Below are 27,375 nucleotides of genomic sequence, written 5' to 3'. Positions count from 1 at the left end.
TCCTGCTTCCTCTTTGTGTAGTAGGAGGCTTGTTTAACTTTGGCTAGTAGGATGCTTTGTGTGTTAGCTGCTTTTATTGCTTAGCTAAATTTTCTTGTATTCCAGTGAAGTACTGAAGACGTACAATGTGGCCATGGATTACCCCACTCTGTTCTTAGTCATCTGGAATTTCGGAGCTGTTGGGATGATTTGCATACACTGGAAAGGTCCCTTACAGCTTCAGCAAGCATATCTTATTATGATCAGTGCTCTAATGGCACTGGTTTTCATTAAGTATCTGCCAGAGTGGTCAGCATGGGTGATTCTAGGTGCAATCTCCATCTATGGTAAGTCTGGGTTGGGACTCTCAAGGTGTGGCTCGTGGAAAGGTTACTCTGAGGCAATCTCAGGACTGTGGATGTCATTCAGACAACTTTATGGTGTTAACAGGTTTAGAAAGGGGCAGATGGGCAATTAAATTGACTCCCTCACTTGTCTCTTGCTAACTTGTTCCTATAGGTACACTCCTATGCACTCCTATGCACTCCTACTCCTGCACTCCTACCATGTTTTTCAAAGTGGAATGAGAAGTTGGGGAAGTACTGAACCACATCTAACTGCATGGTGGGGGTGGTTGGATTTTTGTCAGTGGCAGCCTGATAGTCTTGCAGGTTCTATTTGTGGTTATCAAGAGATCATGGATTTTGCTATGAGTAACAAGTTTCAAGAGAACTTGCAGAACAAGGGGTAGTTGGGAGGTAACATTCAGATTGGTGAGGAGCTGTGATGGAGGAGAGAGGGTAGGCAAAGAGGAACTTCATTCATGTGAAACACAGAGTCAGTGTGTGTAGCGGTGGGTTGCAGGAGGTGAACAAAGTACTCCCAGTCTTCATCTAATTAAATTTAACACCTTGATATAATGCTGTTATCTACTTTCAAAGAAATAATGTGTTATTCTCAGGAGGCTTTTTATAGGATTAGCACAATGAAAACTCTTAACTACTACACTGAGGCTTGGGGATGGTATTTTAAGTGAACAGCATCTTCAGGGACTCGAATAACAGAAACTGCCATTTAGGAAATCATCCAGTTAATATTGATAGATGTAATTTTGAGGGGAGAATAGCTTTTTAAAGATAAAGAATGTAAAATATGCATGATAGTTTGAGATTAGATTGTCTGGCCTTTTTCTCTTTGCAGATCTGATGGCTGTTCTCTGTCCCAAGGGGCCACTGAGAATGCTGGTAGAAACTGCACAGGAGAGAAATGAGCCCATTTTTCCTGCATTAATATATTCCTGTAAGTAAGATCAGAATGTTAATGCTTTTAGCCAGATTAAACAGCCTATTTCTGTGTCAAAGTGAAGAGCACTATTTTAGTTACTTCCTTGCCCTAAGATTGGTGTGCATTTATGTTCTAGAACAGACCATTTATAGAAGGCCTTGTTTATCAGTTACAATGGTGCTAACTCTAATTAGCCACAGGAAGCCTCCATTTGCCTCATGAAGCTGAAATGTTTAAAACCAGATTTATCCTTTCATGAATGCAGTGCAGAACATGCCCCTTTGTTCTGCATACAAAAACCTGTGTTAGATGGAGGAGTCTTTGCAAAGTTCTCTGATGAGACGATGCCACTCAATTCACTTCTACCTTGTGCACACACTTTACAGACACACTTTTAACGTGTGATGAGGTTCCATTCTTCCCATAGCCCCCTCTTGCTCTTTGAGCTCTATGGATAGCAGTGCTGTTCACTGTGTGACTGCTTGCTTTGTAAAAGGCTCTATTCAAGTGTTGCTCTACAAACAGACTCAGTTGTCTCTTCCCTGGCTTTTTTGGGCTGTTTAACTGTGATGATGTCTTGTGTCCTTATTCAAAGGTATATATATACTTAAGATAGGTGAAAGGCAGAATCAGCACTCATGGGGTCTGGACGCAAGTGATTTGTGGACATCAGTGACTTTTGCATTACATCAGTTGTAAGGAGAATGGCTATTGCCAGATGTTCAGTGGGAAGTTGAGGATGGCTGCAACCTTATTGCTCTTTTTTCTTGCCCCCAGCAGTTAATGTTACATAAATGCTTTTATATGTTCCAAGCAGAGCTTCTGTTGGCTTCAGCTCACCTCCCTTTTACTGGAGATTATGTTATACTAACCTGAGACTATCTAGATGAATCATAGAATGGTTTGTGTTGGAAGGGACCTTAAAGCTCATCCAGTTCCAACCCTCTGCCACAGGCAGGGACACCTTCCACTGCAGCAGGTCTCTCCAAGCCCCGTCCAACGTGGCCTTGAACACTGCCAGGGATGGGACAGCCACAGCTTCTCTGGGCACCCTGTGCCAGCGCCTCAGCACCCTCACAGTGAACAATTTCTTCCTAATGTTTAATCTGAATCTCCCCTGTCAGTTTAAAACCATTCCCCCTTGTCCTGTCACTACATGCCCTTGTAAAAAGTTCCTCTCCACATGTTTTAGCTACCAAGAGTTTCTTTAAAGGAGAATGCAATTCAACAAATAGTAAGTACCGAACAAAAAGATCTTGTGCAGAACATCAGCGTCTCCATTGCAAGACCGCATTCTGTGGCTCCCTCTAGATGTAAAAAAATCCCTTGGCTGAGCTTGTAGAGAAAAAGCAGGCACTGTGTTTGCTTTGGCTTATTTTGTTTAGTTTAGCTTCTATAAAAACAGGAAGACTAATGCACACTTAAATAAACAACTGATTTGAGTTCCCTTCCACTGATTCCAAAATGGTTTGTCTTCCTTTTTAGTTTAGGGGTCCATGTCAAGAATAAACTCCTAAACATCCTTCAGTTGTTCTTGGAACCAAAACAGAAATAGCTGCTATTCTGACAGGAAAGAACCAAACCAAATAGGGAGAGAGAAAACTAGTGCTTCTAAAACTAGACAGCTCCTGCATATCCCTCCTTTGTGTGCTTTACCTTTAGTAGAACATGAAGAGTAAGCTGTGTAAGTTAACCTCTGGTTACCTTTTGTACTACTATTGTTTCCTGGGCATTTGTTTTTTGAAGAAAACAAAAGAGATGAGGATCCTAGTTCTGGACTTTTGTGTTCTTTAGCCTACAGAGAGGACTGTACTGACTCTTACCTATTTGTACTCTGGGACTTTCTTGAAAACTGAATGCATTGCCTTAATTTTCTCCCACCTTACCTTCAAAGTGTGAGGGAAACCACCTAAAAATGAGTGTTATAAAAGCATTTACAGGAGCAAAAGTTTGTTTTTAGGGACAGCTAAATACCTATTTCCTCTGAGCTATAGTGACTGATGGTTTATGCAGCTGGTTACTTTCTCTCTTGCTTCTAGCTGCTATGATGTGGACAGTTGGAATGGCAAAGCCAGACACAGCAGCAAGAGGACCAAGTCAGCAGATGTGGGATGCAGGTTTGCTTGAGTGTTACTCTTCTATACAGAGCACTGTCCCATGGAAATAATGTGTATGTTTTAGACTGCAAGTAAATGTAAGCTCCTAATCCTGATGGATGCATTTTTTCAGTGGTTGCAGAACTTGATGTTCTGAAACCTGCTGTTAGGGCTGGCAGCAAAGATGACCAGATGATGTAGAAAGTTCCAGTATTCAAGCTGCTTTTATTTAAACCAAACACAAACAGGAAACCAAACAAATGTTGTTCAACACATCTGCAGATGTACTGAAGACAGAGCTGAAAGTGGTCTACAGGGGGGTTGTATTTTTACTAGCTGGGGATAGTAAATTACAACATAGGCTCATAAATACAATGCCAATGAGCTGCTGAACTTACGTGCATTGCAGCGTGTTGTGTTCAGGCCACAGCATGGAGCAGACATGCTCTTACCTAGCTGTAAGCGCAGCATGGCTTACCCTGCCAAAGAAAATGAACATCCTTACCTTTACCCTTGGGTAAAAGCTTATGTTTGGGCAGTTACCCAACAGTAGCTGAGGTGTACCAAGTTTGCATTCTAGCTGGACCTGTGGCAATTTATGTGCCTTTGCTTTTATCTTCTTGACATGCAAATTGAACTGCAGTTTTAAGGTGATTTAATAAAATGTCATTTATGATGTTGGGAGGATCTCCCATCTGGCCTTGCTGAACTTCAGAAATGACAGTACCTTTTTATGTTAAAGCAGTAAATGTATGCTAAGGTTTGATAACTGAACATGCTGCTTATCTCAGGATAAAGCAGCTGACACACTAACAAACAGCAGGGACACAATCCTGCTTTGACAGAGCATGCTGAGCCGTACAGAATGCCTCTGTGGAAGCTCTCTGTGTCCCAGATCGCAGTCTCGTTGCATCTGCAGCAGCAGCATCCTGTCAGACTGACATGGTCTGGAAAGTTTATATGAGTGCTTCTGGAAAATGGGAACTGAGGAATATATCTTGGACAGGCTGCTTCCAAAAGCACTACCAAGGGCTCTGTTAGATGTGTTTAACAGGGGGAAAAAATTAAATCAGTGAACAATGAAATGTGTCCACTTTCTACATGTGAACATCCAGCTCCAGTGTCAATGTGATTTCTCATATATGGCAGTCCTGTTAGTCATCCATTTTTGTCGTATGATCAGTTAGGGAACACCTGAGCATCTCCACTCCAAAGATACAACAATGGGAATGCGTATTGACAAGCAAAGCCCAGTAAAGTCATTCTAGCCTGTGCAGAGCTTAGTTCTGCATATGTACTTGCCTGTTAAAGCCATTGAGCTCCTGGGTAGCTGCCAAAGAAGCTGTGAAGACGTATGCTTCTGACTGTTTCAAATAATAACATGTGTTTTCCTCAAGGCCACTAAATGTCTCTGCTTGAACTGGTCCTGATGATCACACCTCCCAGAAGCAAAGAGCTTACACATTCCAGGGAAGTTTCACAGCAGTGTGGATTTCAAGTGTTAAGTTATAAATGTAGCTACCTTTTCTTTTCTTTGTCTGCTTGTGTTTCGTTTGTTTGTCTTCTTGTCTTGGCCTATTTTTGTGGAACCAAGCTGAGGATGGGAGAGACAACCATGGGAGCTCTTCACATGCAGACTCTCAGGTGTCGGAAATGAGGAGTCCTGTTCCATCCCGCCCCATCACTTCTCTAGAGGAGCTCGAGGAGGAGGAAAGTAAGAGAAGTTTTGTACCTTGATTTCAGTCAGAACCTTTTTTCTCATTGTGGTTAACACTGCTACCCACTTCAATCTAATTGCAATTGATTTGAAGAGTTGTGTCTTGCTGAGCAACAGAGGTCCTGAGTCTCACTGCGTATTACTTGCTGCTGCAGAATCTGTTCTGGGATTGTAGTTCCAGTGACATCTCTTGGCTACACAGTTGAAACAGTTCCTTCTTCCCCTTGCCTCCCATCCTTTTCCATTCTCATGCTTCCTTAGCGGGTACATCTGTAAAGCAGCCCAGGGAAGCACCTCAGAGAATGAGGCTGAGCAAAAACAGCTGTGGGACAGGAGGCTGGAAGACTCAGCCTCCTCAGTAGTGTGTGGGGTGTTAAGGGTCCAGGTTGGAGCCAGGATGAGGAACCCTCACCTGCTCCCCAGGGGCAAGAATTTGTTCAGGAGGAAGCAGAGCAGGATGGAGCAGAATTAACGCTTGTTTTCTTTTTACACTTCTGTCAGGGGGTGTGAAGCTGGGCCTTGGAGACTTTATATTTTACAGCGTGCTTGTTGGGAAAGCAGCGGCCACAGCAAGTGGAGACTGGAATACCACACTGGCCTGCTTTGTAGCCATTCTTATAGTAAGTGAGCAAGCTTTTAGTAACTCTCTTAAGCCCTGTTTAGTACAGCAGTGTTGCCAGAAGTACCAGCAGCTGAGTACTGCTTAATCACTGCAGGTAACATGATGGGTATCTAGGAGAAACCACCCAATCTATAGAGTCAGGTTTTAAACAGCCACTGAGGCTGAATGATATCGACTTGTCAGAACAGAGCCAAGTGTGGAGATGGTGAAACAGCCACAGTTACCAGCTTATAGTTACAGCTGAACTGTCAGTGTGCTTGCTTCAGTGTTAAAAGACTGGGGACTTCTGTCAGCCAGAAGATTCAGTATCATGAAGTGCACATTTATCAGCAAGTGTAGTTGAAAAGGTTAATTCCCTTACGCTAAGGAGAACTGCTACATAAGAGGATGAAGAACTGTCTTGTTCTGGTGTTTGAGCTTGAAAGGAAGGAGACTTAAAAATCCATGTAAATGATCAGTAAAAGCAGATGATGATCATACTGTAACTGCTAAAGCACTTGGTCCTGCCAGGTCTAATGACCACACACTGTTGAGCTTTCACCTAGGTAGAAAATAATTACTAGGAACTTGCTGGTTTAGATCAGCATCCTTATGGAAACTAACCAGCAGGATTTTTAAAAGGTAAAAGAAAATGAATTATTGTGTCCTTCATTTGTCATCATGGAGGAATTGAAAAGGGCTCAGATGAGAGAAGGAATCCATACCTAAATGCTTTTAGCTATACTGTCCATCCAAAATGTATCAAAGCTTTCACACGTGCTCCAAAAACCAAACCTTGGCCTGCTATCCAGATAAAACCAGAATTCACCTGTCGTAGAATGCAATGCAGTGAAAAGAACAGCAGTGGATATTTTTCTGTCTGCTGTGGATGTATTTATTTATTTATTTATTTATTTATTTAACCCCAAGAGACCTTGCAAACTGGGAAGGCGTTAGAAGTACATGCTGCTGTATATTCAGAGTCCTCCAGTGGAGGTTCTTATCTATGCAGTTCACCAGGATTTAAGTGCTCTTATGTGCTGGATCAGTACTGCATACGTAACGGCACAGAAGAAAATGTAATCTGTAAATAAATGAGTCTCTCGAGGTCAGCTGTTATGTCAGCATGAGCTGTTTATAGCATTTTCTCAGCAGAAAGCTGTACTCAAGATTGCAGAAGAAAATGCCTGGGCAACTTGAAAGGTGAAGCTGTGGGCAAATGGATCTCGTGCTGCTGGTAGCTCAGGCAGGATTCAGATGCTGTACAGTGTAGCTTATTATTTGTATATTAGGTTGTTGATGACATACATTTCTGGGCTTCTTACTATATGTCTGTGTTTTTTATTCTCTTCTCTCTTGCAGGGTTTATGCTTAACTCTTTTATTGCTGGCTGTTTTTAAGAAAGCACTGCCTGCTCTTCCCATCTCTATCACCTTTGGCTTGGTCTTTTACTTCTCGACAGACAACCTTGTGCGACCATTCATGGACACCCTGGCCTCCCACCAGCTGTATATTTAGAAGAGGTGGGAGTTAGAGGATTCTTTTGAAAGCTTTACTGTGAAGCATGGTTACACTGTTTGGAGTAAGTGCTGAAGTTTTACACTTAGTGCCATATATTTGTAAGGAAAACACTAACTCTGTGACATGATGTGTACTAAAAATCTAATATATACAGGACTCTGGGACTCCAGGGAAAATCCTGGCTCGTTGCTGATGTCAGAGTGTTACTTTTATGTGATTTGATGTGTGCAGTGGCTGTTGTGAGCACAGAAACCTGTACGTAGCATGGGACACTGAAGAAGGGTCTGATTTGTGCTTCCAGAAGCTAAAGTGTTTTATCCCTGGAATTTCAATCAAGCTTAACTGTACTCTAGGATTTTTAACACTTTTGAAGTGTTGTGCAGACATACTGTGCAAGTCAATTGTAATTAGAGAAACATAGCAGCCAGCATGCACAGAACAGAGCAGTGTGTTACACCTGGTTGTGAGCAGTAGGGAAGTGAGGCTGAGCTGCATAACCTGTCTTCTGTGCACACAACTTCTGCAATTGTCCCAAATGCCTATTTATTCTGACCTTAGTTTAGATACAGTGAGCCATGATGGATTTAGGCAGGAATGTTGGTGGCTGGGATGTTTAAACATAAGGCTTCTGATGTTCGGAGCGCATCCACCACCGCACCTAACAGCTGATGAAGGCAGGGCTGCCTGTTCCAGCACATCAGATCCTCAGTGTGGGAATTCAGATACTTTTTTCCTGTCTCCTCACAGCATTTTACCTTTTTGGAAATCTTTTTCTGGCTCCATACTACAATCCTCAGATTACCATTAGGTGGAAATTACGACACAACTCCAGTAAATCAGACCTGTAACTTCTTGTGTGTATTTCTAGTTTCATTTCTGTGTGTCGCTGTAACTACTCCAAAGGAGGATTTACCTTCCCTTTATGAAGAGGTCCTCTTACAGGGATTGACACTTGGGCTTACCTAGTTTTTGGTACTGTTTATAGATTATTTTTTTATTACAAAATTTAAACCAGTTATTTACCCTGTCATAACTTGTATCAAAAGATAGAGGTGCAAACTTCGATCTGCTTCTTACATAAGGCATCATTAATGCTAGGAATATTTACACACCCTTGAGTTCCTTAAAAGAAATCAATACAAGAATCACAGTGCTTGCTGCCAGTATAAAATGCAGGTCTGACCAAACCTGACTGTTTTCTCCACCTTTTAAAATCATTTGGTTTCTATTCAGAGAGTCAGTTTTTAAAACCAGCCAAGTTCTGTGGGTTTTTTACCTTTTCTTTTTACTCCAGTGTCGATGATGCAAAGAAGTGCTGTTTTCTTTGACAGCTCATCAATGTCAGTGTTTCAGAATGCAACATGATGCAAGGTTTTATGAATAATGCAGTGACAGAGAGATGCAGAGTTTCATCTCTCATAATACTTTTTAGATAAGGCTTTGAACTACACATTTTTAAGGTAGTGTTTTTTCCAGTAGATTTGTTCAAGCTCATCTACTTTGGTATTTAACAAGGACATCATGTGGGTGATGCAAACACATGTAAGGGTTTTCACAAGTTGTGTGTGTCTCGGTTTGCTCTTTGTTTAGTTTTCTGTCCTCATTTCTCACATTAGCAATGTTTGGACTTAACATCTGCAGAGTTAATTATTACTGAAAGGTATTTCCTTTGGAAATGTAAATCGGTAGAGCTCAGTCTGCTGATTTTTTACGATTTATGTGAGAGTTGGGTTTTCTTCCTTTTATTTTTTTGGGTATTTTTTAAAGCAGTTATGGGGCCAAATGAGAATACTGCCAAGATGATTCTACTTTTTGCATTGCATGGTGTAAAGAGGGTGTGAATTATTTGTAAGTACTGGAGGAAAAATCCTGCTTGGCTTAACAGGGTTGTAGCATATTGTTAGAAACAATTTATTTTTGTGAAAGCAGAGTTGATATTTGAAGGAAACTGGGGGAATACCTTCAAATATTGAAGGATCACTACTGGAGCTGGTGGGTTGCTGCAGATTTGTGCTTGTCAAAGATTGGCCTTCCACCGAGCAATTCTGCATAGTTTTGTTACTGTAACTTAAAAGGAAACTGAGCAACAGATTCTGTCAGTGCAACAAAATGTATTGTCCTGGTGAGTGATAGGAATATATCATGTACATACTGTAGTGGTTTTAATTGTGTAAAAGTTCCTATGTGTTTATTACAAATATATACATGTTCCCTCTGTGTTTATGTGTGCATATACACACATACACACAAGTTTTAAAATGATAATGACTGATATCTCATTGGCCATTTTTGCCTATGCATAAAGCGAAGTTTTGTTCGTGATGTTAACACTGTATGGCCTAAGATGTGGAACTGGAGAAGGCAGGATTTACTTTATTCCCTAGCTGGCTACTACATGAGATACTGACTCAGTGATCTGGCAACTTGAATGAACAAAGCATTTATCTGGCTCCCATGCTCATTCACTGACTTCAGCTTGGTGCATGCTCAACTGCAGTCTCTTTCACCTGAAGAGATCCCAACATTCCCACTGATGCACATCCCCCTAAAAGCACTGCTGTCAAGTAGACTGGGGTGACACCCCTCTTGATGCAGGTGTGACTTCACAGCCTCGAGTCCTGAAGGAGGTGCCACGTGTTGGCATTTTCCCACGTGATCCCTGTCACACCCACTCCAGTATGAGAGACTAGAGATGCGTTCTGCCCACAGAGGGTGCACAAGAAGCAGCACATCATAAAGTACAAGAAATGGGCCATTCCTGGCAGGTACTCAAGGTCTGTACTCAAGGTACATAGAACCTAACTTCAGGTTTTTAAGGCAAGTCTCTCAGAGAGAAGTCAGGCTGTGCTAGAAATGTCATCTCATCCTGGCTCACAGAGAGGAAGGGACACATTTGCAACATGAGGTGTCTCAGCAGGAGCCTTATAAACACTGCAGAAGCTGTGCCAACTTCTGTTATCAGATACAGGAAGGTCTCAGCACGCGTCTGTCACAGTCAGGGAAATGCAGCAGTGCTCTCCTCTCCCACACCTTCTTTGCACCAGTTGCTAGTGAAGTCTCCCCCATGGGGTATCCAGATGAAGTTAGATGAACTTCATCTGTCTCCTCCATTCATCCAGATGAAGTTAGATGAACCATCTCTCTGAGTAAATGGCACTCACTGACAAGACTCTGGTGTAGAATAGCTTGAGACTATCTTTACAAAACAATTAGGAGGTCTCTCAGTAAATTTCTCTGCTTTGTCGTTGCCTTCTTATGTACTTCCAGTTAATCACACAGGGTGTTTTTCTTTTCTTTCCTTGTTATCAAATTGTGTTTTGGTTTAAATTGAATATATAGCTACTTTTCATTATTGTTTCCCTCAGTCCCTGATCTCCCTGTTCCTGCATTAGAGATGCTCCTTGGCAGCCACAGGAGGGCAGTACGTCTATATGAAGAAGTACCAGCCATTTTCAAGTGCTCTGCTGTGTGCCCCTTACTTTTAACTGAGGCTGAAGGCCCTGTAGTCTTCTTCATGGCAGGGAGAAAGCAGGCACATCACACCCCAGCCCAGCTGCAGTTTTGGCACAGCCCAGGACAGGCTTTGAGTGAGAGTGAGCTCACACTGTGCCAGAATCTATTTGAAGATTTCAAATGTGATGCCATGTTCAGTGCTGCAGCTCTGGGTGAGGTCCTGCTGTTGCGTTAGACACGCTCTTCTGTTTGGGTCGTCTTCTCCCCTATTTTTAGAAGTATTCAGCCTTAGTTTCAGGCCTCAAACCCCCAAGCGTAAGTCGGGGGCTCTTCCAGACATCGCTAAATTAGATTTTCTCCTGAGCATCTTCAAGAAGGAAAGGAATAGTTATACCTACTGCATTGTCATTCCTCCTCTCACTTGCAGTCTCCTGTTCTGTCCCAGCAGGTCTTGCTAATCCTGGCGGTGGAAAGAGCATGCTGCTGTCATTTCCAGCTCTTGGCACAGGGGCATCTAGGGTCAGGCTGCATCCTGTTGTCTGTACCCTCAGGAGAGCTAGGTGCTATCTACTTTTCTTGAACTTATTTGTTTTACAGGAAAGCAGCCTGGACAAATGCTGTATCTTTGCCAGAGCTTCTCCTACGACACTATTCATATACCGCCTAACACACTGTTGCATCCCTCACTGAATTTATCCTTGTTTCCCCTTCCCCCAGTATGGTAAAGTGATGTGATCTATTCCCATTCTACAAATGGGAAGCCAGGAAAGTGAGAGAGCAAATGCTGGTTTTAAGCTTGGTTAAAGAAAGATCTACCCACATCAGATCAGGGCATCAAAAACAATCACACAAGACACTATAACTTCTTTTACCTCTTCCCTTTGCTTCAGGTTTGCTATCACCCCTCTTTTCCCACTCTAAATTGAAGACATTGGCCCTGACCACTGGAGGAGTTAAGTAAATATGAACTGTTAACTTCTCCTTTGTGCAATACATACGTGTGACGGGTGCCCACCAGCACAATTTGGGAGGTGTCAGTGCTCAGCACTATTTATGGCTCAATGTTACAAAGATATAACTAAATAGAAACACTGAAGTGGAACTAGCTAAACTCCTTAATATAGAAACCTGAGACAGGTACAGGGCCAAGTAGTCGGAATGGAAGTTTTCCAAAACTGGGAACTGTTGGAGTCCTATCAAATGCAGCCTGAACTAAGTGACAGCTCCGAAGGGCAACTCAGGATTAGGTCTGTGCAGAAATAAATGGTGTGAAGCCTGGCACTCCCAAACTGCCTTGCAAGGCCTCTAGAATGAGAAGGGGGTGGAGTAGGAAAAGCATTAGGCCTATTTTCTCCTATATAATTGTTTCTGTGATTTCAGGGAGACCTTGCTCACCCTGGTATAAAATGTGAGTAACTCCACAGCTAACTTGCATTTAAGCAGACAAGGAGCAATGTAAAAAGTGTGAGAGCAGGTGTGGAAAACTGAGCCAACCTTTTAACTTATGCCATGCCACTACAAAGTTAAATAGAAGCAATTACAATTCTCTCTGAGTTCAGCTGCATCTATTGGTAAATTTGCGTCTGTTTATAAAAGAACCCGAGCCTGTCTTCAGACCTGGCATAAGACAAGCAAGATCCCTGGAGTCCAAGGTAGGTATTCAGGATGATTTTTAAAGCCACCTATTCACAGCTTTGATGTACCAACGGAGAGTTAGTATCAATAAAATGCCAGCAGCATTAACAGAATTATTCCAACAGGAACGTCTTACCCCTTCATCTTGCCAAAACAGACATGCCCTGTCTGTAAGCCCCTACCAAATACGGCCTTTGTCATATTCCAGGAAGATCAAATTTGAGTTATTTTTGTTCTCCAAATATTGTGCTCATAGTCCCTTCCTGAGTGCTGAGTGCAGGTTTCAATAGGCATGAAAACTGTTTGTCTTTCTTCTTTAATAAGGGAAAAAGAAACAATCTGATTGCTGTCCCTGTGTGATTTGGGTGGGGAAGCTAAGAGCTGAAATGGCAAATACACTGAATGATCTCAGACAACTCATGCTGCCTATTCAAACTCCAGATTGCGCAGAGAACTAGCAGGGAATAGAAATCTAGCAAATGTGTATGGATATAGAGGCTCCGAGCTGTGGCTCTTCAGCCTAGGGAAGGGCACAAGGCTAGAAAAACCAAAACACACTTCAGACATGGGTAAGCTTACAGAAAACGAGTGGGGTGCTGGCTTCCCTGACCAGGCTTGTTATGGCAGTGCAGCTTTAAAGACTGAAACAGGATGGGAAAATGAGGGCCAACAGGGGACAAAGCAATACCAAAGGCACTTAGCATGTAAAGGGTTAGGTCAGCTTCTTTGGTACCAGTGTGTGTGTACAGTTCTTAGTGCTGTCATGAAACGGGAGTGCTGCTGCAGAGAACAGTGAGAACTCTGCTTTGAAAGCAGGCTATTGGACTGACAGTAGTTGAAGCCTATGAGTGGATGGCAGAGGATGCACTCACTGTCCAGGCTTCATTGTTAGGTACTGTACCTAGTGGGACTGCTGAAGGAAAAGGGCATCTTTGTGCTCCCACCTTGGACTCCTCCAGGCTAAAAATCTTCTTGGAAGCTCTGGGAGTTGATGGGCAGTGAACCTGCACTGCTGGTTCTTGGCACCGCTGTGCCTGAAGGTAAGCCCTTTTCCCTCTGCACAGCTACAGAGCGTGTTGAAATGACTCTGCTGTGCTTCCACTGAGGCTTTCCAAGCACTTACTTAGGCATCAGGCTTCAAGGGCATGACAGAGCAGAAGAATGCCATCAGCTCTCTTTTATAGATAGGAGTTGGATAATTTGCTCAGGGTCAAATGAAGGGCTTAACCTGGTTGTCTGCACCATCTCTTGATCAGCCATTTCTTCCAGAGGCTTACATTAACTGCTGGCATCTCCCTCTCAGCTGCACTCGGATTCCATGTCAGTCAGGGTGGTCTGCCACCAATCAGTGTCTCTCTCTCCAGGTATACAGACACAGATGTAGATACTAGAGGTCAGATAATGCAGTCCTTGGCTGACCTCAGGAATTGGATCAATAGCCACAGTAAAGCAGAAAAAGGGTCAGTCACCTCCAAATGTAGCAATGATCTTTTCCCCCTAGACTGACTGCTAGAAGTAAATCACAGAATTGTTTAGGTTGGAAAAGATCTTTAAGATCATCAATTCCAACTGTTAACCCAGCACTGCCAAGGCCACCACTAAACCATGTCCCTAAGCATCTTTTAAATACCTGCAGGGATGGTGACTTCCTGGGCAGCCTGTTCCAATGCCTTACAGCCCTTTTAGTGAAGAAATTCTTCCTAACATCCAATCTAAAACCCCCCGGCACAACTTGAGGCCATTTCCTCTTGTCCTGTAACTTCTTACTTGGGAGAAGAAACTGATGCCTCACTACAACCTCTTTTCAAGTAGTTGTAGAGAGCGGTATCATCACCATCATTAAGCTCCAGACAATCAAAACAGGACTAACCCACTACCTTTCCTTCCTGCCCATCCCTTCTGAAGAGTTTACAGCCATCCGCTGCAGCACGCCAGTTGTGTGTCATCCCACCACGTTTCCATGATGGCAACCAGTTAGTTTTCCTGCTGTGCAATGGCTTCCAGCTCCTCCTGTCCGTTGCCAGTGCTGTGTGCATTGTAGATGCATTTCAGTTGGTTTGTGGGAAGAAGCCCCAATTCCTACGTGACCATTCTCAGGCACTTTTGTGGTTTCTAATGCATCATTAATCCTTGAGTCCTTGCTGCTGCATGATCTCCATCCCCTATCTCTACTGACACAAAGAGCCTTGCTAGCACACTATCCCTCAAACACTGATTTATCCCTTTCCCCCTTCAAGTCTAGTTTAAAGCTCTTTCAAAGAGCCTTGCTAACTCCTGTGCGAAGATCCTTTTCCCCTTGGAGACTGGTGTTGTCCTGGTGTTGTGTAAATCAACCCATGATCAAAACCCCCAAAATTCTGCTGGTGACACCAGGCTGAGAGCCAGGTATTGAATCTGCTGTCTCTTCTCATGTCTTCCCTCATCATTCCCTGCAACTGAAAGGATAGAAGAGAACACTACTCGTGCTCCTCATCCCTTAACCAGTCATCCCAAGGCCCTGAAGTCTCTTGATTGACTTCTTGTTGCAACTTCATTACTGCCTACCTGAAAAGGCAATAATGGATAATAATCTGAGGGCTGGACCAGGGTAGGAAGCCTCCTCTTGACATCTTTAACCCCAGCCCCAGGGAGGCAGCAGACTTCCCTAAGAAGTGGGTCTGGTCTGCACATTAGACCTTTTGTTCCCTTCAGAAGGGAGTCTCCTATGACAATGGTAATTGTTGGAACTATACGAATCACCTTCAGGCAAGTGTATGGAGTTTGTCCATTTGCCAGACAGGCACTCAGAAAACGCTGCAGCTTCCCCTGTCTCCCTTCCACATGTTGCTGTGTTTTGGAACAGCAAGGCAAGATCCACAAAGCCAGAACAAGGACTGGCTCTCAGAGCAGTGAAAGAAAACATAGTTTCCAGGCTGCGGCAAGGTAGCTCACTACTCTCCAGCTATGTGAGACATGGCAATGCTGTGCCAAAAGCTGGGGTAATGGCTGAGTTTGGCAGCACACTTCACCATTAGCCACCAGAGCAACCTATGATGAACTTGCTTGTTCCAGTAAAGTGTTCAGAAATAGCCCTGTTTCTCCCATATTCCCTGGCTCCAGTCTGCCTTACCATTTGGAACAACTCTGCATAAACTGTTCCAGATAACCCTCCTGTCCTTCATAAAAAGCTAAATGCGGGCAAAGGACTTGCTTCTGTTTGCCTAGCTTCAAAACTAATTTGCCATGTTTACCCAGGGGGTGAATGGCTTCATTAGTTATCATCTGTAAAGTGAGTCCTGGCTGAAAGCTACAAAGAACTGAGCCTTTCCACTGTGCCTGTGCAAGATCGATTGAGGTACATGTAATCAATCAAGTGGCAAGAGGAGAGGGCAAAGCACTCATCAAACTGTGCAAGCAAATGCAGTTTACAATGAGCAGAAACAACTAATGTGTCTAGCTCAGAGATAAAGAAGAATTACAGACTGAGTAATGTTTAACCGAGTCTCACAGATCTGGGGAGAAACAGAAATAGCATATTCTTGAGCTGCTAATCAGATTGCTGCACTCTTCAACTTCATCTCATCCAACATGGCTTTGCTCCATAGCCATAAAAAGCACTGTTGTGCAACAGAATTTGAACAGGCAAGCATGATACTGTGAATGTTTTACTACATTAATTGCTGCAGTGGCAGGGGCAAGGTGCCTGTCCTTGCCCTACACTGTCCTGCACGCTATCCAAAGACAAGGACTGGTATCACTTTCTTCTATTTAGTGCTTCTATCTGCAGCCTCTCCAGCTGGCACTGTCCTTCTCTCAATGTACTCCATCCGCATGGGCTTGTCGTCTTCAATTTCCCAAAGCACTGGTACCCACTTAGCATGCATGTGGCAAAGTGTGAAGGTAGTGGTGGGTGACACGAGCCACAGCTGAGCGTAGTGTGGTGGCATATGTGTGGCATGCTGTACAACTTTTTCTGCCAACCTTCATGTAGCTTGGGCTTGCTGGGGCTTGTTACCACCTCATCTAGAGAATAGCACCATGTTTAGTTTTCTTTCATAAAATAAAGAGGGAAAAAAAATCCAGGTATCTATATGTAAATTTCTAGTTTGAGAGAACATACTTGCAATGCTGCTTTTCCTCCAGTTGGAAACTCGTGTTATTCACTGCCCTGAGCATGTGTGTGTGGAGGGCAGGGACAAACCCCAGTGAAAGACAATAAGGCTGTGATCTGCCTCACATCCCTGAGAAAACCAGGTGAGTACCATCTAAAATGCCTCAAGGGTAGACTTGCTCCCTGTTCTCGAAATAACTGTTAGAGATAACCCCAGCATTGGTGGCTTGCACCCACCTCCTGTTAGAATTCAGTCCTCAATGCTCTAGAGCTATATGGCATGAGCCACAAATACCCTGTCCAGAGCCACCACAGTCTGTTCTGGGTAGGTAACAGCAGGAACCAAGAAATGCTTGAGCTTTAACCCTTGTTACCAGTGCTGGCCTCCCAGGCTTCTGTTGGTCTTTTCCCTGCAGACCCATGGAGACAACAGATCACCTCTGTGGTTCAGCACTTCACCATTGCTTGCCCAAGGCATCCCCTCTTTGGGTGACCCAAAACAGGCGAGTGGTATGAACAAAGGCACAGAGAGGTGCCTGTGAAGGCAGGTTTCTCAGCAAGGCAAAACCTAGAGGCAAAGGGAAGGGTTTTGTGTCTTCTTCCCCCTCATTTTTTCAATGATGGGACAAGACAGCCCTTCAGCAGTCCTCTCCATAGGACCTAAAGTCCATCTCTGCCCACCTCCTTCCAGCTAGGGGCCTCGGGGCCCCGCAGCAGCGCAATGGGCATTCCCTGCTCTTTCCAGCTGTGTGGAGCAAGCCTGCTCACTGACAGCCCCAGAAGCCCTTGTCCTGCTCTCTGCAATGTATCTTCTTCTTGGACAGAAAACATTTGTCTCAAGAACTGCCACACTGTCTCCTTTTGACACTAAATCATCTTAAAAATAAAGTACTCACTGACAAACTTGTCTCCATCCCTTTGCAGTGAGGGAAGAGGGAAAGGAAGGACAAGTGCAAAGAATGCCTGAGTGCTTCAGGATGAAAATACACAGTTCAGGAATCAGAGCAGTCCTAAGCATTACAGATATAGCTCATCATTTGGATCCTATGATGATAGGGGATGTGCATCCACACTGCCTGAGTCAGGGAGATCTTATTTCTTTACAAGGCTGTTGCTCTCATTCTTTGCCATAAACCCATATAAATAACATATGGTACCAACAGCGTCACTGAAACCTGCTGAAGTTTTGAAATGCCTACAACTTAACTACTAAAAGCAAGCCACCTGTCCAGCAACTTCTACTTGAGCTGTTCCAGTTCACCATCCCTGTATTATTATGTTGGTGGAACACCATGAATCTATGTAGTCAGATAAAACATTCCTCCTGCCTTGAACAAATACCATCTAAAGAAGATGAGTGAACACAAGGCAAAACTCCTTAAGAGGTTGTTTATCTGACCCTCAGCAGTTCCTTGTTGAACGACTGAGGGAAACATGTCCACAGCAGCCTTTGCTTTGTGGTTAGCTGTGAACACAGGGGAGGGATGGTGACGTATATTTTATTGTGGTCAGAGAAACAGCTTGGGCCTGTCCTATGCAAGAGGATTTCTGAGTGTTCTCTCAATAGCCTGGATGCCTGTCCATGTAATGACATGACCAATAGCTTCTTAATTGAGGCTCCATTAACTCTTTTTTTCTGCAGGTTATTTGGCTGCCTACTAATTTCCTGTTGCAACGGAGCCCTTCTTACTGCAGGGCCCAAAGATCCTTCCAAGCTCCAGTTCTCTAACTCCTTTTGTCCATAGAAGTTTAGCCACTATTCCTCTTCACGTTCCTCTCTGGGAACTTGACCCACTTTGTACAAGGCTTTAAAGAACCTTTCACTGGGTTCTTCAAAGCAGTTGGCATCAGAACTGGCAGAGCTTTTCTTGGGTATTTCCTGGCACCCACTAAGCAGTGACCTGGTAGAAAGTGAGCAAACAGACTCCTCTCAGAAAACAGCAAACAGGAGGAGGAATGCAGCCTCTCCAAGAGGCTGACAGGACCATACCGACAGCCCTGAACTCATTCTTCCCTGCACCCTTCTTGCTGCTTCTCCCCCAGTCCCACAGCAGAGCTGTTTGTGCACCTCATGAAACTGCATATTTAAGCCCTTCCTTATATTGCTATAAACAGGCAATATGAGGCAAAGAGATGATGGCGCAGCTAAAGCATCTGCTACGGAGTCAGGACTTCCAGCTGCTACATCAAGTTATCCCACACTGATCCTGGGTAAGGACTCCTTTCTGACTTGCAAAATCAGGATGTTTGGAGAATTAAATCATCTTCAAGGAAGCATCTTAATATCAGTAGAGAGAAGGCTCTGGGGAGGTGTGACTCATTAGTCGTAATTTAAATTTATAATAATTTACATTATATTTATATATATAATGAGGATAGATTTATCATGAGGATATTTATATATGTATTGTAATTTATATTATAATCAAATTTATCATACTTTCATTATAATTTAATAAAAGCTTGATTTATATAATCCTCATAGGTGTAAGAGTCTTGCTAGAAATGTTCTTGTTTCTGGATGCAGCAGCAAGGATGTTGAAATCTGACTGAATCTAACACTGAACAAGATGTGAGAAGTAAATGACAGTTGTAGTGCCATGGATGTGTTGTGACCAATTTCTTAATAATGTTCACTCTTGTTCTTATGGGTCATTAAGAGGCTTCACAAAATCTGGGAACTTGCTTCTTCCCAGAACTGCTCTGGCTTGCTCTGTAAATTCAGATCTGCATTGCACAGATCTGTAAAAGAATGCAGGCACAGAGCACAAAATTTTAATGAGATTTAGATTTAAATGAGATTTAGACACAAGTTAAAAGTTTCAACCTGCAATAACCTCATTCTGCTGTCACATCACACTGGAGGCACTAAGGCATCAAAGGATGCCAGTGCTTAGGTTTTTGTGTAGAAGTTTCCTAGGTTTCTTCTCTCTACCCCACTTTGGAAGGGCTTTAATCTAGGAAGTGTCTGCATAGCATATGCAGCAGATCAGCTCCTACACAAACTCTGACAGCTGATGCAAAGCATAAATGAAGTAGGTGTCACTGCTATTTTATCTACAATCCTGTGGTGAAGGGTACAAAACCAGAATGGGGCAGCCTGGGCTGATCCCCACAGGATTCACATCTCCTCCCTCTGAACAAGGCACAGTTTGCACAAGACCAGGCTGTAAATCTGTCTGGGATTTGGAAGGGATGGAGGAGTGCTCCATTCTCATTTCCTCTTGCTGGGCTTTCCCATTGTGTAAAGCATAATAATAAAACCTAATAATAATAATATGGATAAGGCTAGAGAGAGGAGAATGCAATGGCATGCATAATGATTAGGGTCCTGATGTGAGGGTGAAATGCTGCAAGTCTTCACAAGCAGAAAGGGAACTTGAATTCTGACCTCCCAAAGCCCATGGGAACTGCTACCCATGTTACATGAACCACTGATACCCCTTCTGAAGAAGAGGAGGACTCCCTGGTCTATTTCTGAAGTACAGCACTCTGCCCTGTCCTTCTTTCCCAGGGTTCAGAGATGTAAACCTCCCAATTGGTAGCACTAAACCAAAATATTGACAGTATTTTCTTCTCTTTTAACATTTTTCTCCAGTTTACAGGGAGATCTCGCATGGCTTTTTCCATGGAACAATTCTCCCAGTGCTTTACACACACCATGTTTGAATTTTATTTAGGATTGTGGACACAGGTAGGCAGCCGTCCCCACAACAGTTGGCATCTGGACTGTGAATCCTGGCTGTCCTGCCCCTATTCCCCTCAGGAGCTAAAAGTAACAAAAAAGGGCATCTGCTCCCAGCAGCTTCAGTCCAGCTTTCCGAATTGGGTGGGAAAACAGACACTTCTCTCTTCTTTAGTCCAAATATGGAAAGAGCTAGCCTTGTGCTCCAGTTCAAGGGGTCTTTTAAGGCTGCAGAAAGCCTGGCAACAGAAGGTGTGATGCAAATTGAAGAGCAGAGGCAGAAATACCCACTGGTTAACCATGTGGGAATAAAGGGAACCAGCCAGGCCTGTCTTTGAAAGATGGGGAGAGCTTTACCCTGTGCTTGCTCTGCCTACGTCTCAGACGACGACAGCATGCTCATGCAGGAACCCATGCAGTTCTCCCTGCTCAGCACAGTGAGTAAGACCTATTTCACAATTAATGCTGAGCTGACGCAAGCAAAGTGATGTTACACAGAAACTTAGAACTGACATCCAAAATGCAGGACAGGAGTAGATAAAGAGCGTCCTTAGAAAGAACATATGAAACTTAGATGGGAGTGAAGATGAGTTTCCCTTTGGAGAAACTAATGTGGAATTAACCACAAATAGACCAGTGAATCGCATGCATTTCTGTATGTGTCAGTATTGAAATGAAGAAAGCTTGGCATTGTTTTGACAATTCAAATCTGGTATCTATTGCAGCCATGTTTCTGCATCACCTAACACACCCAACCTTCATTCCCTTCTCAGACATTCAAGTGTCATGTTTGGCCTTTCCATTTCAGCTATATTGTGTCTACGCACAGCCTGTGTGTGGAGCAATTACATCAATAATGTGTCTTCCCCAAGGAACTGTTTTTTTAACCTTTCGAGTTCAAACCCAGCCTTTCTAGTACTGACTGAGCCTGGCTTCCAGTCGGATGTCTGGGTGATGAGGTGTGCTAAATGCATTTGTAGCTGTCTGTTCAGTGCCTTGCAGAGACCTCATGGCTGACCTGGGAAGCTGAGTGGGGTTTGGGTAAGGAACATATAATTTTATTTATTTATTAAAACATGAAGGAATGTATCTAATATTTGAACAATATTTTCTGTGTTCATAAATACCAGACAAATAACCTTTTGTATGAGCTGCTGAAGATATGGGATATCATTATCCCCCTCTACAAGGGGAGATAAGGGGGGGGAAGTTTGGCACTAGCAGGTTGGCATTAGCACCAGTGGGCTGTGTAGAGTTAAACCCCCATATGCACTTATAGCAGACCATTTACCCAGTTTCCTTCTTCACAAATCCACAGCACCCACAACTCCTACTAACTCTGATACAGATCCTTTGGTGTGGATTTAAGTGCTCAATTCAAGCTACTAGTTAGCTGAAAACGCTGGCCAAAGCAAGCAATTTGACAGTGCTGAAATTAAAGCTCGGGGCTGTTTGCTGGTCACTCCTGTAAGTTACGCTTCAGCTAGAGGAGAATTATAAATCCTGTTTGTTTTAAGAAGAAACGAACGATTTAATCTCTAAACCTCATCCAAATACAGTTCTGCCCCAACACAGCAATGTGGCAAATGCACCATAAAGAATGTATTGTTAATTCTCAGACAGGAAAGCTGCTGACAGAGACAGGCGCTTACCAGAACATCCCGAACAGCCCAGAGCGAGCTATTATTGTCAGCCCCTTGCAGCATCTGCGAGACACCACAGCGCTGGAATCAACCTGGAAGAAGCAACACGCTGTTCTTATTTCATGTATATAGCCTGCCATTCCCAGCACATGCAGAGAATCATAGGGTCAACTAAGTTGTAGAAGAGCTTTAACATCATCAAGTCCAACTGTTCCCCAGCACTGCCAAGGCCACCGTTAACCCATGTCACTGAGGGCCTTGTCTGCACGGTGTGTGAACACTTCCAAGGACGGTGACTCTGCCACTGCCCTGGGCAGCCTGTTCCAATGCCTGAGCACCCTCTCTCAGTGAAGAATCACCTCATGCTCGGTGCATGAGCAGTATCACCGTGATTGTCAGCCCGCGCTTCGAAAAATCCCACTGGCTTCCATGTACGAAGGTTTCTCGGCCACGGAGCGCCACAAAATGGAGCTGCTCCCTCCGCCTGCCAGGCGTGGGGCTCCTGCCATCACCTCTTCCCACACACCATCGTCCCCGAGGGCTGGCTGCCCCTGCCCTTTCCCGCCCATGGCGAGACCCCGCACCTCGGGCTGACACCGCCTCCCGGGCCGGTCCCCATTCGCTACAGGAGAGCCCCGGCCCGCGGTGACGAGGCCGCCTCCCGCTCCCCCCCGCGGTCCCGCCCGCAGCACACGCACCTCACGCCTCACCTCACCCCGCCGCCCCCCGCCCAACAGCAGCCGCCGCACGGACCTCACGGGCCTCACGTCCCCCTGCAGCCGCCGAGCGCGTCGTCCCGGCCCTCTCCCCGCCCGCCATTGGCCGGCGCCCCACCAGAGCTCGCCGGCCATTGGTGGAGGCGCGGGGCTCACGGGCTCGGCACGCTTTCCCGGCGGCGGTTCCGCCGCGGTATGGGGCGGGGCCTGGGGGAGCCACCAATGGGAGCACCGCGGGGGCGGGGCGTGAGGCCGGGCTTCGGCCGGGGGTGGCCGGGGCGGTAAACAAGCGCGGGCCCGGGTGGCGGGCGTGCAGTGGAGCGGAGCCGTGTGGGGTGAAGCCGAGCAGGGACAGGTGGGGCCGTTGCGGCTGTGGGGCTGTGCTGGTTCGGGCGTGCAGGCCGGGGTACGGGGAGCGACCACGGCAGGAAGGGGCTACAGAGGGAAAGGGGCTGCGGGTACCGGGGTACCCGGTAGTGCAGTGCTATGCGGTGCAGTGCGGTGCGGAGCAGTGCAATGCAATGGAGCGGTGTGGGAAGGGAGGCGGTATCGGTGTTGCCGCGGGAAGGACGCCTGTGCCCGGCGCGGAGCAGTGTAGCGGCCACCGCTTGGCCTCTCCTCCTGGAGGTCGCTCCCCTGGGGCGCCGTTGCCCGTCGAAGGGAGGGACGTGTGAGGGGTCCATGGGGCAATGGCGGCGGCGGCGTGCCAGCGGCTGCCCCAGCTCCGCGGGACTGTACCCAGCCAGGCGCCGGCCGGTTGCGGCCTTGCCCGTGCCCTTGGCGGGGCAGCTGCTGCAGGACGTCGCGGCGCACGGAGGTATCGCCGCGGGCGGCGAGCAGCGGGGCCGCGCCGCTGAAGTTGGCATTACGAGGGTGGGGGCCGGTCAGCGGCGCCTTGAGCTGTGCCTGCGGTGCGGGGCAGATGGCTGGGCCCGGCTGCTCAGCGAGGGCCGCTTCCGGGCCTTGTGCAGCGGCTGGGTCCCCTCGGCCTGGAGCGGTGGTGGGTCGCTACTCGGCTCGCAGGTGCGCGGCGCCTTCTGCATGTGCGGCCCGAAGCTGTGTAGCAGGAAGGATGGAATGGGGTGTTCGGCGTTGCAGTGAGCGCGTCTTGCGACGGGCATCACGGAGGAAGGTGCAGAGTCCTGCCCCGAGCTGGCTTTCCCGTGCGGAGCTTCTGGCTGCTCCTGAGATTGTTCCGTGCGTCTGGTTGAAGGTGGACGCGAAATAAATCTGTTGGTTGTCCTGAGCTTGCTTGTGGCTGAAATGGGGAAAGGAAACCCTGTGAGACCCTGGCTTTGGTAAGGCCCCCAGAGGAAATAGTCTTACTTTTCAGAAATGAACAGGATTTCAGAGTCTTTGGAGCAAATTGAGCAGGAGTTAACGGGGAGACCCTGAGTTTTAAACAGACAGTGAACAAACTGCCTGTAGTATCTACAGATATAAAAGTTTAGCTTGTATAATGCTGTTGTATAGTCACTGACCATCCTAATTTCTGCAGGAATTCTTTACTAACACTATTTCTGATACCTCAACAGAAGTCCCACCCAGCAGGAATGTGAGTGGGGAACTTCTTTGTATTCCCTTTGTGCAATGGAAATACAGTCTTGCAGTCAGCATTATGAAAAACAAGTTGGAAGGCTGCTTTTAATAAAAGTGAAGTAGACTTTTCTTCTTACTTAACGTTTAGGCAAAAAAAGAAGTGAGAGCAGATGAATTCTTTCAGTAACCCAGAGTGTTGCTTTCCTAAAAAGCACTTTATTTCTCAAGTTGCTTGTCTTAGGTTGCTTTACTGAACCGAGGTGTTTTCTCTGAGCATATACATAATAATTCTGAGCACTGGGTGCAGGAGACGGGCCGAGTCAATAGAAGTTCAATAAAAGACTTGTGAAGGGATCCAGAAATTAATCTGAGTTAAAGGCTCAAAGCAGATCGGTATTTAAAGAGAATGTTGCTGGTCTTACATTTCTCTGTCATGTAATATGAACTCGTCTTCAATGATTCTATGATCATCAGAAGTGTAGCTGCAGTTCATGTGCTTACCAGTCTGCTTACTCTTAGTCCAGGAGACTTGTTTCTGTATCTTGTAAATGCTTTTTCTTTGCTTTTAGTTAGCAATGACCTTGGTAGCCTTGAATAAGATATGCATAGAATAAACAGTTGTATGTTGTCCGGGGGGTAAAAAATAGGTGTCCTGCTGCATGTTGGCAATGTCTCCCTTTTAAAAATAGTGCGATAAGTAGCAGAAGAGATCAGGTGTGGAGAATTCCCGTATGTGTTTATTGTCTGAATGCTGATCACCTTGTTTCCTTGCTGTCAAGGAGATTTCTGTGCTGTGGAATGCAGCTCTGGCTACTTCATTTATGATAGTTAGTGCAGGTTAATAATAGTTCAAATTGCATCCATGCAACAAGACTGGAACTTATTTTGGCTTCCAGTAGTCCTCTGACAGGCAAGTGGTGATCTGTTGTTTTGCACTCTGTTGGGCTTTACTGTTTTTCTAAAAACCAAGATGGAGGGGGGGCAGCAGCTGAATTCCTGCCTTTTGATTTCCTTCCTGTTAAACTGCTTCATTGGTTACAGAGTTTGGGCTTTTTTTCTTGTAGGTAAAGGTTAGTTTGTTCTTCCTGTGTGTGGTTTTCCTTATTGTCTTAACAAAGATGCTAGGGATGGCATGCATCTTGTGGTTTTTATCTTGTGTGTCACTGTGCATGGTATAACTTGCTCGGGCCAGCTGGCTTGCTAAATGCACCTCAGGACTTGGCTTGATGCATGAATAAGCAGTTCTCTTACTCCTTCAGTGTGTCAGTACTGATGGATGAATGGTCCAGCTTAGGAAGGAGGTAGTGAGTCTGAAGCAGTGTTTTTAGGTGTCCTATCTCCAGTGCGTATGTAGTTTTCTCTCTAAAACTGTGTAAGGAAGGAGGCTTTTGGCTTATTGAGCTGTGTGTTCTGGGGCAGAGCATCTCTAGAAGAATAGCTTGTCTCAACTTGTTCTTTAGAAGTGCTTAAAGCACTGCCTGTGCTCTGAGTGCGTGCTTTCCTTCAGTACCCAGAGAAGGAAGTTGTGCACATATGGAACCAAAACGCAAGCTGACAGTGAAGCACAGTAGTTTGAGGGAGGAGGGTCAGTCAGCCAGTGCTTTCTCGTCCAGCAGAGAAAGCTCGTTTCATTGACACAAGCATATCTTTAAATTCAAAGAAGCTCTCGGTTTTTTAGATGCCACTTGCTTGTGTCCATCCCTGTTCCTCTCCATCCCTCAGCAGACAGAAAAATGAAACCTGCCTAAGCTGGTGACAAAGAAATAATGGGATACACAAATTCTGGCCTTTCATTGCATAGTTGTGTTTCTGCACATCATTTTAATAGCTTTTGTGTTTTGTCAGTGAACAGAAGTGTAGTGCTAAATGAAGTGTGTTAAATTCCCAATTAGGCTGTTTCTGGTGTTCTATGGGCTTCTCACAGCATAGGAAATACACTAGTTTCTCTGAAGAATTCACTAAATCTCTGAAGAATTTAGCTGTCAGCCTGCGGAGCGGGCATCTAGAAACTACGAAATCGTACGTCTGCTTAAACAAGCCTGTACACATATGCAGAGTTGAAACAGGTGTGCCTTTTCCTGCAAACTGCATAAGGCTGTCTTTTTCTTAAAGACTATGTAGATCCTGTACATATAGACACCATGAAAGATGATCTGCTTGTGATCTAGGTGGTCCCAGAGCTGTTTTGTGTTGTGCAGGCAATAGCTTCCACTTAGATAGTTGTCTTTAGTGTGTTTGTTTTGCCTCTGCAGTTTGTCCTGGTTTTCTGTGTAGATTAGATCTTTATGCAGTCCCTTTCATTGCTAGTCACGTCTCCTTTTAACCAGTTGCACCCCTTGGCTCTCCTGGAAGTGCTGAATGAATGCACTATAAAAGGGCTTGATGTAATACTCTGAAATGTACAGATCTTTTGCTGTCTGAATTGTGACATTTGGGAGAAGTAAATCTTGTTTGATGTGGTCAAAATGCTTATCAAGAGAATAATCAGGACTAGGAAAGAGATGGAAGGGTAATGACTGGCCAGTAAGCTGCAAGTGGATCCAGTGTTCTTTTCAGAGAGCTCTCCAAAAATTGGTAAAGTCTAGAATTTTACATCGCGTTGGAAAACTTTGTGGAGCAGAAGTTGATGTGGTTTGGGATTTACAAAGGTACCTATATAAGTTGCTGAAAACTTTGGCTCTCCTAGTTTGGAAAAGTGATACATTTATGTTATATAGAATATTATTTCATAAACATCTAGATTTCATAAAATATACAACATAAACAGTTGTAGATTACAGATTCTTTATCAGGAATGAGAGCTTGCAGGTTAGGTTTAATAGTAAGTTATGAGAAATAATAGAGCTCATTACTCGGTGTGTGGTGTGTAGGAACTGACACAACCTGTCTGAGGATTGTGGCAGAGCTGTAGCTTCTGATACACCATGTTGTCCTTCAGCACTGGGACCAGTTTGTCTTCTTGAAGTAGTCTTTTTTTGCCTGTGGTCCTCTTCTTGCACCTTACTTTTCCTTTGCTTAAAGGGAAGTTTTGGTACAGATAGAAGTAAGAAAGCAGTGTCCTAGCTGTCAGAGCTATGTAAGGTGGCTATGAATAGACAAGGATATGTTATAAGTTACTAAATTTGAACTTACCACTGGCTTCGAGGGCAAGATCCCAATCATGGGATCTGTCCAGACACATATGCCTGCAGGATCAATAGTGGGAAGCTGTGGTATTAATCTGCTGCTTGTGATGGTAACAGAAGGATTATGGTCACTGTGTGAGGAGAGGTGAGACGCGCGTGGGGTACCTCTTACTAACTTTGTCATGTAATGACTCAAGACACAGTGAGCATGGTTCTGTCCTGTTGCACAAGGATAGTAAGCCAAATATCCCTTACACCTGAGGAATACAGAGCTACAGTACAGTTACAGGG

The 27,375-nt window shown here is 44.9% G+C and overlaps 2 protein-coding genes across 6 annotated transcripts in view; both read left to right on the top strand.

The window, feature by feature from the left end:
• PSEN2 (presenilin 2) overlaps nt 1-18,555 on the top strand; it is a 28,307-nt gene extending 9,752 nt beyond the window's left edge. For 2 of the 4 annotated variants that reach the window (XM_080615475.1, XM_080615477.1), the window contains exons 6-11: nt 106-326; nt 1,180-1,278; nt 3,303-3,380; nt 4,954-5,073; nt 5,578-5,696; nt 7,040-9,437. In XM_080615475.1, the coding sequence (XP_080471601.1) occupies nt 106-326; nt 1,180-1,278; nt 3,303-3,380; nt 4,954-5,073; nt 5,578-5,696; nt 7,040-7,195 (793 nt within the window). In that variant the 3' untranslated portion in view covers nt 7,196-9,437. Of the gene's footprint in view, nt 1-105; nt 327-1,179; nt 1,279-3,302; nt 3,381-4,953; nt 5,074-5,577; nt 5,697-7,039; nt 9,438-18,491 lie in introns of those variants that run through there. The other 2 variants (XM_080615476.1, XM_080615478.1) reach the window with 2 other exon arrangements.
• Nucleotides 18,556-22,688: 4,133 nt separating this feature from the next.
• COQ8A (coenzyme Q8A) overlaps nt 22,689-27,375 on the top strand; it is a 41,718-nt gene continuing 37,031 nt past the window's right edge. For both annotated transcript variants that reach the window (XM_080615337.1, XM_080615336.1), the window contains exon 1: nt 22,689-22,775. The gene's annotated coding sequence lies outside the window, so the exon portion shown is untranslated. The remainder of the gene's footprint in view (nt 22,776-27,375) is intronic.

The sequence above is a fragment of the Psittacula echo genome (genome assembly GCF_963264785.1).
Source record: "Psittacula echo genome assembly, chromosome: 4".
Classification (NCBI taxonomy): domain Eukaryota; kingdom Metazoa; phylum Chordata; class Aves; order Psittaciformes; family Psittacidae; genus Psittacula; species Psittacula echo.
Note: the sequence above shows the minus strand (reverse complement) of the source record. Positions and strands in the feature narration are given on the sequence as shown.